The sequence below is a fragment of the Monocercomonoides exilis genome, assembly GCF_001643675.1.
Source record: "Monocercomonoides exilis strain PA203 chromosome Unknown scaffold7-2047599, whole genome shotgun sequence".
NCBI lineage: Eukaryota > Preaxostyla > Oxymonadida > Polymastigidae > Monocercomonoides > Monocercomonoides exilis.
The window spans coordinates 1,855,391-1,875,575 of record NW_027150552.1 but is presented as its reverse complement, the minus strand read 5'-3'; the positions used below and the strand labels follow the sequence as shown (position 1 = coordinate 1,875,575).

At 36.5% G+C, this 20,185-nt stretch overlaps 4 protein-coding genes across 4 annotated transcripts; 2 read left to right on the top strand and 2 right to left on the bottom strand.

The window, feature by feature from the left end:
* Nucleotides 1–2,296: 2,296 nt before the first annotated feature.
* On the top strand, nucleotides 2,297–3,455 carry MONOS_2022 (uncharacterized protein; the record flags this gene model as incomplete). Its single annotated transcript, XM_067871914.1, has 2 exons — nucleotides 2,297–2,686; nucleotides 2,805–3,455. The coding sequence occupies 2 exons, from the start codon at nucleotides 2,297–2,299 to the stop codon at nucleotides 3,453–3,455; spliced, it is 1,041 nt and encodes a 346-aa protein (XP_067733614.1).
* A 3,166-nt stretch (nucleotides 3,456–6,621) lies between these two features.
* MONOS_2021 (putative Pyrophosphatase PpaX) lies at nucleotides 6,622–13,718 on the bottom strand (the record flags this gene model as incomplete). Its single annotated transcript, XM_067871913.1, has 14 exons — nucleotides 6,622–9,735; nucleotides 9,916–10,151; nucleotides 10,239–10,411; nucleotides 10,578–10,805; nucleotides 11,294–11,448; nucleotides 11,515–11,657; nucleotides 11,726–11,845; nucleotides 11,939–12,085; nucleotides 12,129–12,217; nucleotides 12,262–12,345; nucleotides 12,569–12,940; nucleotides 13,480–13,486; nucleotides 13,527–13,568; nucleotides 13,710–13,718. The coding sequence occupies 14 exons, from the start codon at nucleotides 13,716–13,718 to the stop codon at nucleotides 7,236–7,238; spliced, it is 4,305 nt and encodes a 1,434-aa protein (XP_067733613.1). The 3' UTR covers nucleotides 6,622–7,235.
* A 449-nt stretch (nucleotides 13,719–14,167) lies between these two features.
* On the top strand, nucleotides 14,168–17,433 carry MONOS_2020 (putative dead box ATP-dependent RNA helicase; the record flags this gene model as incomplete). The annotated part of the gene is made up of 1 exon (XM_067871912.1): nucleotides 14,168–17,433. The coding sequence occupies one exon, from the start codon at nucleotides 14,168–14,170 to the stop codon at nucleotides 16,808–16,810; it is 2,643 nt and encodes an 880-aa protein (XP_067733612.1). The 3' UTR covers nucleotides 16,811–17,433.
* A 106-nt stretch (nucleotides 17,434–17,539) lies between these two features.
* Nucleotides 17,540–19,620, bottom strand: MONOS_2019 (uncharacterized protein; the record flags this gene model as incomplete). The annotated part of the gene is made up of 1 exon (XM_067871910.1): nucleotides 17,540–19,620. The coding sequence occupies one exon, from the start codon at nucleotides 19,618–19,620 to the stop codon at nucleotides 17,638–17,640; it is 1,983 nt and encodes a 660-aa protein (XP_067733611.1). The 3' UTR covers nucleotides 17,540–17,637.
* Nucleotides 19,621–20,185: the final 565 nt, after the last annotated feature.

Here is a 20,185-nt window from a genome sequence, read left to right as displayed (position 1 = left end):
AAGAAACAGAAGAATCAAAAGGAATAAATTGTGATCTTTTTGTACAATAAAAAAAAATATAGCCGTTCCTTTTTTAAATCACACTTTTGTTCAAGTTTTGATCAAAATTTTTTATCTCAATGGGATTTTGAAAAAATGAGCTTAAACAGAAATTACATTCCGTTCATGATGTTGTTATTGTAAAAATATAATTTTCACAAAAATCCCATTGAGAAAAAAATTTTGATCAAAACTCGAACAAAAGGATGATTTCAAAAAGGATCAGCCATGTGTCATTATATTGAAATAGTTTATAAAGAAAATTCAATAAATTATAATTAAAATAGCATATTTTGAGTAAAACGCATTGAATACTCTTTTGATATCTTAAGAATGAGAAAATAGTTGGGTGATTTTTTTTGATATCATAAAAAATTTCGACGTTTGATCAAAAAATTTTTTCATTAAGGGTTGCTTCAAAAAGAAAAATAAAAGTGATGATCATGCAAAAATATTGCTTTGTATATAGTTGTTATTGCTTATTTTTTGATTTTTATTCATTTCAAATTGTTTTTATTACAAATTCGTTAAAGAATTAAAAAATGCATTAAAAAAATATCGAAAATTCAATAAACAGAACAAAACATAACTTTACTGGTTTTTAAACATGATAATGATTATTTTCTGTCTCAACGAATCAATTTTTTATGCAAATATATGAAAAATAATGTTATTTCAATGAAATTTTAAAACTGATTTTGAAGATCTTAAAACACTTGTTAAAAACAATAAATTTTCAACAGTTTTAGCAACTGATTCGCCAAGCATCCTTTCCAAAATTCATATCTCTCTCTCGGATATATTGATTTTCTTCTATTCTGAAATTTGAAAAAATTTTGCTTTCCGTTCAGTTCCATCTTTCTCAATTCAAGGCTTCCTGTATTTCTTTAAAAATTAACATCTTTAATATTTATGAGAATTTCTTTATTTTTCACACTTTCCATGTGAATTCGCTCTCCCAACTCCATTTCCACCTTATTCAACGAGATATCCCGCTTTCATAAGCTTTCATTCATTTACGCCTGCTGCCCTGAAAACAACACAAAAACAGTCGGCAGGTTAATGTTCATATAAAGAAAAAGAAATAAAGAACAAATTACCCCTCGTCTGTTTTTTGCCAAGCACACTCATTTCCACAGCCATCATCATTCAAAATAAATCAATCTCTTCATTTCGGCACCAGAATGGTCAAATACAGCATGGAATGCATCTCCACAAAATACATCGTGTATCTCATTGGGAGTGTCTTCTCAACCAACCCGCAGTGCGATTGATGTCCAGATGACTTTTTCTATTTATGTCATGATCTACCCCTTAAAAAATTATTCTGAAATATCCAAACAGTATTTTGTGTTTATCTCATAAACACCAGACACATGAGGGATATGGGGGAGAGAAGAGATGGAAGTTTAATTTTTGTGGGAGAGTGTGGGAGTTGAGTGGTTTTTTGGAATGTTGATGTTTCGAAAGTGGGTTTGGAATGGAAGAAATTTTGAGACAGAGGGATGGAGAAGAGCAAATGGAGATTTGGAGAAGATAATGTAGAAAATATGTAGAGAAGTGGCTGAGGATGATGAAAGAGGGCTTATTGTTGATTGGAGAAATGGATTTTGAAAAAAAGGAAAAGAGGTCAAAAGCGGGAAGGAAGAAGAATATTCTGAAATGTTCAAATGGAAGAGGGGTATTTTTTATGAGAGGAGAAGATTTTTTTGGAAGAGATAGAGAAATGTGAAGAAAAGGAAGGGATTGATATTTTCTGATGATTTTGTGAGCTGAAAGGAAGAGGAAAAATAGAAAAGAAAAGAAATTGAGAAATATCTTCATTTTATATTTTGAGGGGAAAGGAGAAAAAATCGCAAAAAGTTAGTGAATTGACTTGAAGAAATCCTTCTTTATAGATTAATTGGAAATTGATTGCTAAAATATTTGTAATTTGAATAATTGCCTTCTTGTGAAGTCAACTTGCTTTATACGAAAATGCATTTTGAGAAAACATCACACTGAACTCATATTTTTCTTCGGAAATATCGTTCGACTGATTTCACATCTCTCAATCACCTCGCCTTCTTCTTCTTCCGCATCTTTTCATCCTCTCAACTTCTTTAACATCTTCTTTGTTGATCACTATCACATGCAGCCGGATCAGATCATCAACATTTTGATTCGTTAGTAAGAGTCATTTGGCAGAGCCACAAAATTGAACAAAAAATTGAATCATTCTGTTTCTATTTTCTCAACATCATCATATTCGTTATTAATGCATTCTGCAGCTTCGCTGAATCGACATCTGAACAGTTTTCCTTTTTTGCAGCAGTACATTCCGCTCTGCTTCAGCACTTCGTACAAATTCCACGCTCCGGCTGTGCTGAACAGGGTGAATGAGGCGAATGGGCATCGAATGAGAAATAGCAGTGGAAGAGGGAAGGAGCTTCAAGGGACATTGCATTCATCTGCTCGCTTTATGACACCACCAAGAAGCGAAGAGAGAGAAGTTCAAGTTCAAATGGAAGAGGCAAAGAAGGTGGATTTCAGAAGCAAATTGAGCTCCGAGCAGAGGAAAGGGAGACAGCAGGAAGAGCCAAAGGCGAAGACGAAGGAGATAGACGAGTTTTGCATATCGCAAATTGAAGCTTTCGACACAAGGCTGGTGTGAGCATCAAGTGAAAGGAAGGGGAAGGGGAAGAGAAGAAGAAGGAGGTGATGATGAAGATGATGAACAGTAGCAAACATTTTACTCGTTCGGCAGCACGCTCTCATCTGCCCAGCTGCACACTCAAAACATCACAGCCTCCTCAACATTTGCTTCTCCTCCTTTTTCTCCCTTGCCACACACGCAATTGTCTGCCCCTTCTGTTCTTGTTGGAACTCCTCCAAAGCCACTCACTCCTTCATCTCCTGCCACAGACTCCTCTTCACTCACGCAGAAGACCTTCGACATGACTAGCCCAAGCTCTGCCTCTTTATCAAACATGTCTTCTTCCACTCCTTCTTCTCCTTCTTCTTCTTCTTCTATTTCATCCTTCTCGCTGCCTCCGCTTGTGACTGTGCCGATCCCTCGTGCGATTCTTGGGAAGAGCAGATTGGGCAATGCAGGTGTGTTTGCAAGCAGCAGCGTATCAGCGACGAGGGATGTGTTTGAGCCACAGAGCATCCTTCTGAACAATGCAGCGTATGTGGCTAGCCAGGGTGTTCGGGTGTGTGGTGAGAAGGAGGGGAAAGAAGGAAAGGGAGAGAAGAAGGATGAGAAGAGGAGTGCAAATGAGTTTGTGAGTGATAAAGATGAAAGGGGATCATTGTGTCTAACAGATAAATGCATAGATAATGAGAAAAATGAAGAGGAAGAAGAGGAAGAAGAAGAAGAAGAAGAAGAAGAAGATGGATTTGACAAAGACATCAGAAAGGCTCAGAAAAAATAGAATGGGATAAAAGGAAGAATAAGCCCGTATCGATTGAAACCACGCTTTGCTCGGCTTATCAGCCAGAAATCAAAAATCCAAGAAGGATTCAGCAGCATATTATCGAACGCAATCACTTTCTCAACGTTTACATCTGCATGCAAATCATCTTTATTCACTTCTTCTTCATTTCTTATTTCATCACCATCATCGCCATCACCTTCTTCTTCTTCTTCTTCTTCTTCCTTTTCTCTTTCCCCAACCAACCTGCCATCCATCAAGCACAGCTTATGGCGTTCGTTCAAAGAAAAGCGGTGGAATGTGATTGAGCTGTGTGCCAGTGTTGTTTGTAGTGCTTTTTTTTCGATAGAAGTTCCACATTCGCTGGGCTGTGCGTTTCCTGTTGTGCAGTTAATGGTCTGCGGCTTCGACGACATCCGCAGGCTGAGGGGACTAAACGCAATGACTCACATGGGGAACCAGAATTGTATGGAAAATATGAATTATTCTGAAAAATAGAATATATTTCATTAATTGTTTCATTTATTTTTGTTAATCTGTATTCTGCTTTTCAAATATTTATCTTTATTTAAATTTTTTGTTCACCCTCAAATGATGAATAGTTATGATGGTGGAATAATATCTATGATTTTTCAGTTGTCTTGCAAAGCAATAAATATTATTTGCTGAATGACGCTGTTGCAAAGCAATTGATCAGTTTCATGGTGTTTGCCAGAAACTATTAATTGAAATTTCATTCACATTATTTTCTTTCTTTCTTTTCGAATTCTTTTTCTTCTTCCTTTTTACACACTCTTTTTCACTCATTCGTAATCATTATTCACAAATACGCATATATATTCACATTCAGTTTCCGTTGGTACCTTCTTGTCTCTTCTTCTCTTCGTGTGATAAACAAGTTCATCACCAACGGTGCTGTGTTCCACTCTGTGTTCCTGCGCCAAGGCATTTTTTAGTCCATCCACCGCCTGCTGCACTCGCGTTGCGCTGAATACATCGACAAGGCTTCTTCCATTCTTTTCTCGTTGACCACCAAGTCGTTCAAGCTGTTTGCCAGCTCGCTCGACAAGGCTCTGTTAAAAAAGCCAGTCGAGCTGATGCACTCACAACAGGCGATTGTGCGGAACAACGCGTCGAAATCATCGAGGCGCTTGTAGAAGGAAAAGGGCCGGATGAAGAAGGAGATGGTGAGGGAAAATGAGATGGAGGATATGATGGAAGACCACGGAGGGGATATGAGGGAAGGGTGATGCATGGGGATGCGAAGGAGATGAGAAACGAGAAGGATAAAGAAGCGAACAACGAACAAACAGTCACGAAGGAAGAGCTATAGCGTCGTTTGCTGAGCTGGGGTGTTGTGTCGAATCTTGTTGGACTACTGGCTTCACCAACGGCCAATGAAATAGCGAAAATAATAACTGCTGGCGCTTTGCTTAATCTGTATGCACCTGTTGGGAAAAAGAGGAACAGGAGAAGATACGGAGGAAGATGATGGTGATGAGGATGAAGAAAAGGAGAGTGTTTCTAAAGAGATAAAGAAGAAGAAGATTGGTGTTCATGTCCGTCTTCTCCTCGCACACAAGGTCATTCGCCCACTTTGTCTCGACTGCGTTCTTTCCTGTGCTCACCTTTTCTGCAGATTCCATTGATTGCCTCGGTTCTAATTCTATGCTACGCTGATCCCACCATGACATGCTCCACAAACTGACTGAAGAACGCACACAGCTTCTCCACCTCAGTAGAATGCAGCGCAAAACAGCCACAGTGTAACATGGTCCAATGAGAAGAGAAGAACTGCCATATCTGAGTCACTGAGTTCGCTCCTCAACAACAAGAATGATTTTCTTCTTCCAGAAACGTATTTGAAAGAGGGAATAATCAATTCCTCAACCATTTGCTCCTTCTCCTTCATTCCCTTCCTCTTCTTCTTCTCCCAAGCTGCAACTTATTCCACAATCTAAACTCTTGCTCATATTCAGCGCTCACAAAACAACAAATTAAAAAGAACTAATAGATTTCTCAGAAAGCTTCGATGAAGCGCTTCCAAACGACTCTGAGAGTGAGCATGGGAGAGAGCAGAGGGTTCAGAAGGGAAAGGATAAAGTGTTAAGGATGAGCCAAACTCCACAAGGAAGGGAAGAACAGGGCATGCCATTGTTTAATTGCTGCTGATGCCGAGAGCCGAAGGAAGAGAAAGAGAAGATAGAAGGTTTGGAAGTTGAGTGGAAGGATATCAATTTTGATCATCAAAGTGAGTTGCTTGTGAAGCAAAAGATACAGTTGCCATAGGAAGAGATGAGAGCGATGATGGAGAGAGAGTTAAAGGAAGTGGAAGCAAAAACGAAAGAAAAGGATGATCAAGAGAAAGAGGAAGATGATGATGAAAGAGGGAAAGAAATGGCATAAACAAAAAACAAATGATGGCTCAGGCGAATTCAATGTTGATTTCTTCACAAAGCAACAAGAGCAGGAACTTAGGAAAAGCACGAAGTTAACGAAGGAAGAATTTAAAAATGTCGAGGAGAAATGAAAGGAAACGATATGGTGTATTTAGAAGTAAGCTTTAACTGAATTTGCATAAAGAATAAAAAGAGAAGTTTTGTAATTGAGTCATTATTTTTAAAACTACAGTTTCCTAAATAGCATAATCTTCGTTTGCTGAATCCGTCGTGCTGTTCGGCAGATTCGGGAATTTTTCAATGAGGTTTCATCTTGATTAATGGAAAGCTCATTTCTTTTTCTACGGAAAAATAAAAATTCACAAATTTGTTGCATATTTAAAAGTTCTTTAAATATTTTTTCCCTTTTATTAGCTTTTTTGAGCAAGTTAAGAATATTTTTTTGTCTTTTTGATGAGTTTTGTTGGTTTAACTTTATTTATTTTAGGTTAATTTTTATTTTACTTGATCAAAAAAAATCTTTTTAACAAAAACATTAAAAAGGTATGTTTTTTTACTATAACAATAAAACAAATATATATTACAGAAATAGAAGTTATATACTTGAAATTGATCTAAAAACTCTTTGATCATCAAATACCACAATAGATTTTATTTTTTCGATTTTTGATCTTTTTTTATGATATCAAAAAAAATCACCCAGTTAGAAAATAGTTTTTCTTCGCAATTATTTCCACTCTTTAGAAATTTTGTGAGTCAAAACAGAATTTAGATAGATATATGTTATTTTAATCGTTATAAGAAAATTTTATAAAGAAACTTGAAAAAAAAATGAAAGGGAAATGGAAAAGGAATCATGAAACAAACAAAAGTGAAAATATACATGAATAATTTACCAAACGAAAAACAAGAAAGATATCAATTGTATTTAACATGTAAAAATGCTAATTCAAATGCAGAATGTCACTGCGCACTTTACTGCAAAGTGCAAACAAAAACAAAAACAATTTCAAAAAGAAAAAGTTTCATCAAAAAATATATATATCGAAGGCTCTCGAAAAAATCAACAAAAAATCAACAAAAGCCATCACATAAAATACAGTATAGAAATCTGACAACTGTTGTTTCAAGAAACGAATACTTGTAAATGACATATTTCAGAAAATTTTCAAAAAAGGAAAGCTCCAGAACAGTGGTTAGTGGCATTCATAACAATAACCAAGTTCATGAATTTAGAATAAAACTTTTATTACATCTGCAGAATCCTTTGACTTTTTTTCACATGTATTCCTACCCTGAAAAAAATTAAAATATAATTGTTATATTTCTTTTCTTTTTGATCAATAACATTCTACGCTCTTCCATTTCCGATGATAAAAGTCTAATCTTTCGATGTTCCCTTTTCTTCATCCTCATATTTTGTTAAATCTTCATTTTTTTGTTCCTGCTCATTTAACACCTGTGGCATTGAAGGTTGCTGATAATTCACATTTAAATTGTGCATATGCGATAAGATTGCCGATCTTCCAGTTGCTTGCTGGTAGGTGGACGTAATGAGAGATGGAAGGGTGGCCTTAAAAGCACGAAAAAATAAGAAAGGAGGAAAGCAAATGAAACAAAAATTTGAATCAGTTCTTTGAACTTTATGTACATTTATAGAATTTGAACGAGAATGAAGTGGCTTGGTTGATTCAATAGTATTCTGAGAAGGAGCATCATTTATGTAACTTTCAATTTCATCAACAGATGATGCTGAAGATATTAATTGAACATTAATTGCATCTTTTAAAGAAATTTTATCTGAGCTATTGCAACTTTTTCCTGTTGAAGTCGGTCTATCGTTCGGCTTTTGCTCCAGCTTTTGCTTCTGCTTAAACAATGAATCAAAGTTGGACATGTGCTGATGACGAAGTTCAGAAAGCTTTTCTTGGATGACAAACTTACGTCTTTCGTCTCCAATTAAATCACTATCCAATTTTTTGGTGGATTTTTGATAATTGAGAGAGGTGGAACCAAATAACTTCGATGGAGATAATCCAAAGCGTGAAAGGGATGGAGATGTTTTGAGACTCTTCTGTGAATATCCTCTCGATAAATCTTTTGAGCTGATGTATAAATGACCCCTCGATGCATGTTGTACGTTTCTTTTCGACGTAAAAGCTATTCTATCATTTTCCTCTTTCCCCTTTTTTCTTTTTTCTTTAGCGTTGAGCGTTCCAACAAGACCCCCAAATATAGTTTTAGTATTAAGAAGCTCAATTATAACATCTCTCTCCTTCTTCCTTTTACCGCCATAACCTTTTTGGTTCATTAGGCTCGTTGAAAGTTGAAAACCATATTCATCTATTCCTTCATATGATGATTCAGATGAAAATTTTTCAAGCCTTCTGTCATTAAAGCTTTGCATTAAAGAAGAAGAAATCCTCGTTTTTCTTACTGGATACAGATCAGCGCTGACAATTCTCCTTGGCCGACCCTTCAGAATCACCTCTTCTTCTTCGTTCCACATCATTAGTGCAACCTCCATTCGAGCGTGCTGGCACTCCAAAAACCTCTTTGCAACCATCTGTGCCCGTTTCACTCGTGCCCGATATTCTTTGATCACCCGAGTGAGCTTTCTATTGCGCTCAACATCTTTCAGCACACTAGAAATCATCTCCAATGCACACAAGCGCTGTTTCGCTCGGAAAGAGCTCACATAACGTCCTATCGCCCTTGACAGCACCATCCAAGCACGTGTCATTGCCTTCCTTCGCTTAAGCCTTTCTTCTTTCTCCTTCGTCTGCTCTCTTTCAAGATGTGCTGCTTGACGCAAATCTCTCAAATTACGGCGTGCCCTGTCTTCATTGACTGCGTCAGCCAAGCAGAACAATCTCGAAACAGAAGAAATGACAACAGCCCAGCGATGCTGAACTAGCATGCTCCATCGTCTGAAAGAGGAGTCGACTTCCAGAACAATCCAGTTTGCACTGGATGATTTTTCTGTGAATTGACTGTCATGCCCTGTTGTTGAATCTTCAAACAAAGGTGATTGTGCTTTTGAATGAGCATAGCGATCTTCAACATCTGGTGAAGAAAACCCAGAATTGCATAGCAAACTATCAGAGTTACGAGACTCGGGCAGCTCTGTCATAAAAGCTTGCACTCCTAAATCTTCTCCTTTTTCGTCGATTTCATCATATCTTGAAATCATACAAGCATCTCCCGATTCTGTTTGGCTTTCTTCACTTTTTTCATAATTAACTTCTGAATTTCTTTTAATATTTACTCCTTTTCTTGAATTGCTCCACTTTTTGCAACGAACATTTCTTGGAACTGAAATAACGATCCTTTTCTTTCTGTGCTCTGTCGCTGCTCTTCTTTCAATCATTCTCTCTCTTTCTGCTCTTTCCCTTTCCCTTTCCCTTTCCTTCTCCATCATTTCTTGCCTTTTCTTAACTTCGTGCTCCACCATATGCCTCCATTGTGCTGTTGCTTGTGCTGAAAGGGAAAGAGGATTAACTCGTCTCTGATAATTGACAGAGGAACGAGAAAACATAAAAGGCGATGAACGAAGCGAATAATTCATATCAAAAGACGATCTTGCTGCGCTTGTTTGCATAAGCCTCGATTTTTTATTGTGTGTGGTAGATGGATAGAAAGTATTGGAAGACGGAGTGTTTGGAGAGAATTCAGTGAAACTTTGACAGAATGTTGGAGAAGTGAAGGAAGACGAAACAGGACGCTGAAAAGAAGAAGAAGAAAAGCTTAGAGAAGAAGCAGAACGAGGAGGGAAGCCAGAATGAGAAGAAAAGATTGAACTTGGGGTTTTCTGGATTGCTTTATGAACATCATCTTCTGAAACGAAATCTGAATGCTCATCCGATGGAGAAAATGAACGGCTGACAAAAATCACAGTTTTGAAGCAAATATATTAACAAAAAAAATTATATATGAATTATTCGTTAAAAATGTTAAAAAAAAAATAAATGAAATAAAGTCAATTAACAGAGAAAGAATAAATAAATAAATAAATAAAAATAAAAGTATGTGCAAATTGATTTATGTTGATTGATTCAAACGTTTTCAACGTTTGGCTTGTGCGGAGCAGATGCGTTTCCTCTGCATCGTCCTTTTTAGTTTCATCCTCTTTCCCTCTCAAACTTCTAATTGGAGAAGCTGGTCTAAGCGTTTCGCGTAGTCTCTTGCGTTCGCCTTGGCGGCTTTCTGATCTTTTAACGATGGATACGAGTTCGTCGCGTTCGGAATCATCGTCTTCTTCATCATCAGTCTCTTTTTTCTTCATTTGTTCGAAGTGCTTCAATTGTATTGATTTAAAAATGGAATAATAAACATTAAATTAAGCTCGTTTCTAATTCTTTTTCAATAAAAACGCTAAAAATACCTTCTGCCGATATCTTTCGATTGCTTGTTCCAATCGAGTTGCTTTGCTTTTTGGCTGAAATATAAGGGAATGGTTGTTATGAGAAGAATTTGTTCCTCTTTGTCTACCATAAAGAATTTTTTTGTCTGATGTTCGCATCTTCGTTTCTTGTTGAACTTTTTGAATTTGTCCAGCTTAAAAATAAAAGAATCATTGGAGGATGAAAATCAAGCCAACAACAACAACAACAACAACAACGAAAAAAAAAAAAAAAAAAAAAAAAAAAAAAAAAAAAAAAAAAAAAATGAATTGAAAGTGTTAATGAAAAGATATGAGGATGGGAAATAAGAAAAAAATAACCTTTTATATCATTAATATCTTTCATTAAAGATTCAAATTTTATTTCGTATTCTTCCTGGGACGAGTCCCATTCATCTAAAATGCGTATCATTTCATCAGCTCTTTGTCCATCCTCAAGTGCTTTATCATCAATTTTGAAATCTGATAAAGCTTTTAGTATTTCAGAAACCATTTCATTAACGTTCATTGTTAATTTTTTAACCTGATTAACACCAATTTTGCGGATATCTGAAACAAAATAGCAATTATCTTTAAAGTACAGCTTAAAAAAGAATAATCCAAAACCAATCGTTAAAAAATTTTCAATTGAACTTTGTGATGGAAATTCTGTCAAGAAAGTCTGTCTTGGAGTTGATTGACGTGAAGAGTCCAAGGCTGGAAGATGACTTTTTCTAATTGTAAATACGTTTCTTTTTCTTCCATCCATACGTTAAATGGATCGAATATTGCTGTAACAAAATAAAGTGAAAAATAATTCTGATTTTTCATATTTAAAAAATCTTTATTGAATACAAACAAATTGATTTTTTATTCAATAATAAATAATGATGGGCCATATTCGAGAATGAGATACCGAAAATGGAAGTACATATGAGAGTTTCGATTCTCATGGTTTTGTTTTCATATTTTTTCTTCAATTTTTGGAATTTGTGATGAATGTGATTCAACACTTGCTTCATCTTTATTTGTAATTTGTTTATTAACATGACATAAACATGAAGAAAGTGGTTTGCTTTTATTGAGGATTGCATCAGGACCATTGACGCACAAAAGAGGTATTTCTTCAAGTGAATTCAGCCAGTAAGTAGGAATATGAATCATTGAATCACGCTTTTGAGCATAAGGAACAACGCAGCTATCGCACTTTGCTCTAAAAAAAAAAATTATATATAATTATTTAAAGATTCAAAGCATTGCTCTAAGAAATCTAAAAAACCTTTCTGCAGCAAGTACATCTGCGTCAGCATCCCCTACAAATAAAACTCTTTTGGGATCTGTCACATGAAAATATTTCATCGCTGCAATAATACCATCTGGAGCAGGTTTTGATGCTCCGACAACATCAGGAGGAAATATCGCCTATATTTACATGCAACAATAAAATTATGTGGAAAATGTTGTTTCAAGTATTTATACTTTCTGCAAACTTCGACATAAGGAAATAGTCCAAGAAAGTCGCAGTCATCTCTCAATGACTTTTCCATCCGATTTGAAACAACTCCAATTTTTACCCCTTTGGTTGTCAAAATTTTCAGCATGTCTAGAGCCTTTGTGACAAGATAGGCATTTTGAAAAAAGATTTTTATTTTCCAAAAATTATTAAAGTAATTCGAAATTAAAATTTGCATCTTAATTCAAACCCCATCAAAAGATTTCAAGTAATCTTTTCTAATGCTAGACTGAGTGTTTATATAAAATTTAGAAACAGTTCTATATTCTTGATCATCAAGTTCTTTGTCCATTAGATTTGATAATTCCCCTCTAAGTGATAATGATTTTAATCCATCCTTAACAGGCAAATAATCTCAATAAATCTAAACAATTAAAAACTAAAAAATGATTCATTACTCTAATTTGTTCTCTTGTTTTTGATTTTCCAAAGTGATCAAGTGTAAGCTGACAACATTCAACAATAAGTGCTACAGTCACCAAAAATAAGATTACAAACAAAATAGCGAAATACCTTGAGAGTCAGATAATGTTCCATCCATGTCAAACAAAGCTACATCATAATAGAGATGTGTTTCCTTCTCCATATAGATTATTTCTTTAATAAATTAAAATTATGTATCCGTTAATCGTTTTTTTGATGTTTTAGTAATAAAAAATATGCACAAAACTCAATGAAAATTCTACTCGCAAAATAGTCAATTTTTATTGTCTAAAAAGAAATTATTCATAAATGCAATATTTTGTAAAAATGTCTTTAAATAACATAAAATACAATATATAAATATCATTTTCAGAAAATAAGAATTATTGATTATGACCTATTCCCGAAGGCACTTGAGCATCTTTTACTGATTCATTCATATCGTGCTTTTGTGTCATTTTATCAGAAAGCGTTTTAACACCTGATTTAATGGAGCCAGCAAGTGAAGACAATGCATCCTTAGTTTTATTTGTAGCAGAGCCTGCAAATGATGCTATTTTTTCCCCGATAACTTCTGCAGCCGCTTTTGTTGAATGTGCTCCTTCAACAAAAAATGTTTTCATATGCTCTCCTGTTTGTTTAAGCATTCCTTCTTGATGATCTTGCACAGGTTGTGCATTGTGAGGTAGAGGTGAATTAGACAAGGCAATAGATGAAACAGGAACAGAGGAAAAATCAGTTTGTCCAGTTGAGTCTCTGTGTTCATTTTCTTGATTCATTTGAGAATTCATGTTAATTGAAAATATATCAATACAAATTATAAAAGTTCCAATTTTTAGCAGGCATTTATTTTAAATTGAGCAGGAAAAAATCTGATAACATTCTTTGATCAAGGTAAATAATAAATCTTTAAATTGAAGTATTTTTTTAAAAAACAGATATTACGTAAATAAATAATTGAAAGATGAATGATTCGAAAATTAAGAATGTTAATCATGATAATGGCAAAGAATGATTTGAATGCATGTTCAGGATTATTTCTTTCCTGCTTTCATCAGTACAAAAATGTGAAGAAAGATAAGAATTGAAAAGATAAATAACTCACAAAAGAATATTTAATCATTTTTTAAATTACATTGAACAATTTTCTCAAAAATACTTCAATCTTGGCTAGAAAAATAAATGCTACAAATATAACAAGTGAAAAATGTTTTTGAAATTGAGAATAAAAGAGTGGTGGAAAAAATGAGCAAATTATCATGTAAGAAAAGTGAAATGGTTAAAAAAGAAATCAGATAATTTTCAAACTTCTCAACTATAAATTATCCTTGAAAGTTAAACAAGATTTTGAAAACAGAAACAAAACGAATAAAACGAACAGCTTCAACGAGGGCTTCCTTAAAATTATTCTTTAATTGCATTATTTCTCACATTCTTATCAAAATATTCAATTTAACTTGCTTTTCAATTGAAAAATACATATTTGATTTTTCTTTTAGAATTGAACAGAAAATAGTTCACTTGAAGTTTTAAAATACTTCCTTCATGGAACATATCACCTTCCACAGCATAATATTAAAATTATGCTTTATAAACGGAAGCAAATTTCCAAATAAAAAATCAATTATGATATTGTTCGATGATTTGGGAGGATAATAAAATAAACAAACGATGAAACTACAAAACACTGGATATACAAAATAGAGAGAAATATATAAAAATCACGAAGTATCTTTGATGATGTTTTTTGCAAAATGAAGCACGTGAATAATAAAAAATTTATTATTTTTGCCTTTTCCACTTTCAATTCATGCTTATATCGAGAACAGCCTATCAAAATAGAATACTGCAACGATTAGATGCGATTTACTGTTCTAATATATTGATTAAAAGAAACAAATAAAATATTGATTTTTTCAAAGATCATATAGATCTTGATATGCGAGCTTTGGGTTTCATAAACAATAATATGGTTATAACCAATTTTTAGACTTTGATGTCTGAAATAAATACGGATAACAAAACTGAAGTTAAACCTTCAGAAGAAAAATATGTTCCTCCTCATCGAAGACGCCAGGAACAGGCAGCGCAGAATCAGTCTGGCGGTTCATTTCGCACTTCTGGCATTTCGACTTCTCATTCATTTCAGTCAAGGACACTTCACCCTTCTAGAAGCGATTCCGCACCTCTACCATCGAGCGATAGTTATTCTTCAAGAGTGGGTTATGGTGGCGATAGTGAATTTGTTTTGACAGAAGAACAAAAAGAAAGAGAAAAAAAAATGTTCGCAAATTCAACAAAATCAGGAATTCACTTTGATGATTACGATAAAATTGACGTTGAAGTTAGCGGGAAAAACTTTGTTGAGCCGTTCAACAATTTTGTTGAATTAGACTTTGGCCAAGCAATTAATAGAAATATTCGGCTTGCCCAGTATCAAAAGCCAACACCAATTCAGAAACATGCAATACCTATCATCTTAGAAAACCGTGATTTGATGGCATGTGCTCAAACTGGTTCGGGGAAGACGGCCGCCTTTTTGCTGCCAATTTTGGCAAAACTTGTAAAAGCTAAGAATTTTGGTGGAAAATCTTATGTTGGAGGACAGCTTATTGTACATCCTCTTGCATTAATTTTGGCACCTACAAGAGAATTGTCAATCCAGATTTTTGAAGAAGCGCTCAAATTTTCTCATTGTACGAATGTGATTGTATCATTAGCTTATGGAGGGCGAAATATGAAAGAGCAAGTCTCTGCTATTAGGAGGCATGGCTCGGATCTAATTGTTGCAACTCCAGGAAGATTGACAGATCTTCTTCAAAAACGGATTATTTCACTTCGCCGAATCGAAATATTTTGCTTGGATGAGGCTGATACAATGCTTGATATGGGTTTTGCACCTCAGATCCGGGAGATTGTTTATAAGCATGAAATGCCAGAAACCGGAAGAAGGCAAACTTTAATGTTTTCTGCGACATTTCCAGTTGAAATACAGCGCATGTCTGCAGATTTCCTTTCTGATTATCTTTTTGTTGTTGTTGGGAAAGTGGGAACGACAACTCAAGATATCACACAGAAATTTGAGAAAATCGTCGATATGGGGCGTGGAATCGACGATGTTGCATACACCCAATTGGTTCTTCTTTTGCAAGATATTCTTGGAACGACATCCAGCTTGCACAGTTCATCAACACCAAGGAGCTCAACTTCTTCAATCAGTAAACCCAGTTCTGGTGGAGATAAAGAACTGAACTTGGTTCTTGTTTTCACTGAGACAAAAGCAGAAGCTAACAAGCTTGAGCACCAGCTGAATTACGAAGGATTTCAGGCGACATCCATCCACGGAGACAGAACGCAAGAAGAAAGAGAGAATGCGCTGTTTACTTTCCGAAAGGGGCTTGCCAACATCCTCGTGGCGACAGACGTGGCTGCGCGAGGACTCGACATCCCGTTTGTGCGGACAGTCATCAACTACACGATGCCTCGTGATATCGAAAGATACGTCCATCGCATAGGAAGAACAGGGAGAGTGGGGAACCCAGGAACATCAATCACATTTATCAGGCCGCAGGATGGCGACATGATTCCACAACTGATCCGGAAGTTGAACGAGGCAAATCAAGAAATTCCTGAGTTCTTCTACGAAATGGGAGCCAGAAGAGGAGGCGGCGGAGGAGGGAAATGGGGATCAGGATTTGGAGGAAGAGATTTCCGAAGGGGAAGAGGAGGAGGTGGTGGGGGAGGCTATGGCGGGTACGGGAGCAGTAGCAGCGGTGGATATGGAGAACGCGGAAGCAGAGATGACAGTGGCTTTGCGTCTGTTTCATACACTCACAGCGGGCGGAGTGGCGGGCTGATGAGAAGCGGAGCAGGAGGGCCGAGCGACAGAGGAAGCGGGTCTGGTGGATATGGAAGCCACGGAAGCGCAGGCGGTGAGTGGGAAAGGAGAAGCGGGGGACCCGAAAGAGAAGTGCTGACAAACAGACTTGTTCCATATAAGCCATCGCCGACTTCAGTGATTGTTGATGAAGAAGGAGATGACATCAAAATGTCAAGAGACTCATCTTCCACCTCTCCTTCTCATCTTTCATCGTCCTACACATCTTCATCATACTCGTCCCAATCTCCGACTCCTGTTCCATCTCCAGCTGTCTACACGAGTGCTTCTACACCCTCGTTTCCGATGTCTGGCTCACCATCATTTGGCAGAGGCAGAGACATGAGACGAGAGGGAGGCGGCGGATGGAGCAGGGGAGGAGACAGAGGCAGCAGCGGAGGCGGGTGGAGAGACAGGCAGAGCGGAGGGTATGGCGGAGGAGGGAGTGGAGGAGGAGGAGGAGGAGGAGGATGGAAAGGAAGAAGAGACGGAGGATACGGAGACAGGCGCGAGGAGTATCCAAAGTATCAGAGCTCGAGCCAGCCGAGTGGAGAGAGCAGAGAGATGCGCAAGAGAGAGGACGAGCAGAAGGCGTCTGGGTGGTCGGGGCCGTCGTGGGTGCAGGACACGCCTGAGGAGAGTGCAGAAGGCAAGTCGTCTTCGGCAGGCGCAGAGAGCGATCCGGCACATCCGGCGCCTTCGTGGAGCGATGTGGACGATGGAGACACGAATATGGACTTCAATTGGGCAGATATCTTGTAAAAAAAAAGGAAGGAATTATTGACAGTGTGGGTGAAATGTGATGAAATGAAAGGAAAGAGTGGAATGAAGAGGATTTTATAAGAAAAATGAATTATAACTTATGAAATTAAAGAAAATTATAAAGAAAAAAATTAACATGATAAAGAATTCGAATCATCACTATTATAATGTCCTCCACCAATGATTCAAAAGGATTGGAGTTTTATAAGTGTTATTTGAAGTTACAATAAATGAGTAATTTTTATTTTTCTTTTTGTATGTTTGAAGATAGACAAGAGGAAGAAAGAGTGAAAATGTCAGAACGAAATGAGTAAAATTGCGTTAGAGAAAAGCATGAACAATATTTTCTCCTGGCATTTGTGAGCTGAAAGCAGAAGAGCTGAACATTAACACAAAAAATATCTGATGCGCAACATTTCTATACACTTCAAAAAAAAATATTTTGACCTTAAGCACTAAATTTTCTAATTTGTTCGTACATTTTGTTTCTTTATAGCCTTTTTCCTCACATCTGTTTGTCTTAACTTTTACACACTTTTAGGGATGAAAATTTAGCGATTTTAATTTTGACTTTTCTTCATTTCATCACTTTCTAATTTGCAAAACACATATTTTGTTCATGACTTTTTTTCTGATATTTATTTTTTTGCTTTCATTGAATATTGCGTGTTGGCAAAAATTGAAAGAAAAATAATTGAATAAATGTGTTTTTATCAAGTATTGCATTGATTCTCCATTTCAGAAGCAGATTATTAAGTTAAACTAAAAATTACAACAAAAACTGAAAGATTCTCTTCCAAAACTTCTAATTCAAAAGACATTCATATTTATAACTTTAGCATTTCGTTTCTTCTTCTCTGAGCTTCTGCCTTCCTGTAATGCATTGAATCCCATCTGCGTCTTTGACAAATCAAGATGTTCAAATAGCAGAAGAATGGAAGAATCAGAGGAGGAGTTTCTTTGACCTCCAAAAATGGAAGGGAAGACTGCTGAACAAATAGCATCGGATTAATTTTTCTCTGCCGCATTCTTTTTATTCGGCGAACATTTGTCGTGGGATCGGTGAAACGTGGCAGCATCTCGGAGAAATCAATCGGAATGAGGGAAGGAGGAAGATCACATACAACAGAGGTGTTCGATGCAAACGAAGAAGAAGAAGATGATGATTGCAATGAGGGCGGAAAGGACAATTGCCCTGTTTGTGTGAAGCTTGATAGCGCCAATTCGAGTGAAGAGACGGAATTGCCTGCGCTTGCTCCTTTTTGTGAAGAATTCTTTGGTAAACAGGAAGAAATGAGAAGGTTCGTTTTTTCTTCTTCATTTTTCGCTTTGAATGTAGAATTAAATTCAACATAGCATGGCTTTTCTTCTCTGAATTGTTCGTATTCGCTGCATCTGTATAGCAACGAACTGTTGCTCGTGAAATTCTTTCCGTTCAATATAACTGTTGAAGCTGTTGGACGGAAAGAGTCATTCATCAACGATGAATGGCTTGTTTGCTTCAAAGATGAAACAGAAATTGAAAGTGGATCAAAAGAAATATCAGGAGGTTGCTTCAAAATATAAGTGGATTTCATATTTTCAGATGTTGTCGAATTTGAAGTTTGTAATTGTTTCGTTTGAAAATCGTCTTTTTCTTCATCAATAAGAAAAGGAAATGGAAAAGAAGGGATGTTCTGGGTTCCATCAAACAACTGGCAAGTTGGCTCTTCCTCTTCACCTCCTTCGTCTTCCGTCGTGTTTTCCTCGCATTCTTCGCTTGCTTCTTCTTTGTCTGAATCAAACAGACAGCCAACAGCCGGCCTCGGCACAGGAGGAGACCAGAAGCGAGGGTCGACTTTGTTGTCGCTCAGAAAATACGTCAGAAAGCTCGACTCGGAAGCATACGCTCGGCTGTCTGGCACTTTCGTCTTGTCCTTCAGCCACGAAAAGCGCTCAATGTCACTCAGCCCACACGAAACGGCCTTCTGTGCGAGTTTTCTTTCTTTCTTTGAGATCTGCTCTTTCAGCTCAGCCAGCTTTGCCTTTGCATCGCCAAGTGACGATGGAGCACTTGAGCCAGAATTAAACTCATCAGAATGAAAAGATGTTGATTGATCTGATTTTGTTGCTGTTGTGAGTGCAGCTATTGCCAAAATCTCTTCTTTCAGCTGGTTCTTCAGCTCTTCCAATGTTTGCCTGTTGTTGTGCTGCTTTTCTGTGAAATTTTCATCAGCTTTTTCGCAGCCTTCTTCCTTTGCATCATCGCATTTCCCGCTCTTTATCTGAACAGTTTCATTCAAAGATTCTGTTTTTGTTTTTTTATAATCATCCACCAATGTATTGTTATTGGCAATTTTTAATTTTGCTTCCGCAATGTCCCACATGTGTGCCTCCTCCTCATTTGTTATCCAATCCTTCCTAATCCATTCGCCAAATGCTCTTTTGTACTTCTTTGCTTCGTGAATCTGCTTCTTCACAAGCTGCCTTTTTCTTCTGGTCATCACATTTCTTTCTGATACGTTTGTTTTTGCTCCATCAATTGTCGATATTTTTGGGTTTTCGCTTTTTTCGATATGTTCGCTTGTCTTTTCATAATCAATCTCTATTTCATCACTTTCGGATTGATTTGCCATGCCATTGCGCTGAAGAATAATAGAAGATGATGGTAGAAGCTTGTTTGTCGGTTGATTTGTCGAAAATGGTTGGTAGCTTTCAAATGATGGTAAAGGTGAAGACTGAAGCTTAACACTTTGTGTTTCAAGCACTTCGTGATTCAAAATTTTTCTATCCTCATTCATCCACCTCTGCAACAGCCCCAGCTTCATCATTCGAGCAAACTTTGACACGCCTTTTCCTTCAACAATAACATTAACGTCTTGGCTCAGATGGCTTAACTGCTGGACGTGAGGCCGCCAATGCAATAAAGCGTGCTGTAACGTTGGTTTATCATTTGAAGAAGATATTGAATCGTCGGATTCAGCCTCAAAATTATTGGATGTGTGCAATAAATGAGTTGCATATGATGGAGACGAATGATGATGCTCAAAAGTAGTTTCTGTCGATTCAATTGATTGAGAATTTGCTTCAATTAGCTCATGGCTGATATTTTTTAATAGTTGATCAGTTGCCTTATTGAAAGAAGGATCATTTTCGTATACTTTATCTTCTTTTAATTTTAATGTTTCTACATTTTGTTTTTCATTGCTATCGAATGAATTGAAGCAGCGTTTTGATCCAGAAGAGCATGTCTTTAAGCTTTTCGGAAATGAAAAATTTCTACTGTTTCTGGAATCTAAATATTTTTCGCTTTTCATTGAAAATGGTACAGAAGATATTTTTGAATTTGCAGCATCGGTTGCATTTCGTTCATTTCCTTTATATTTAGGATGCAAG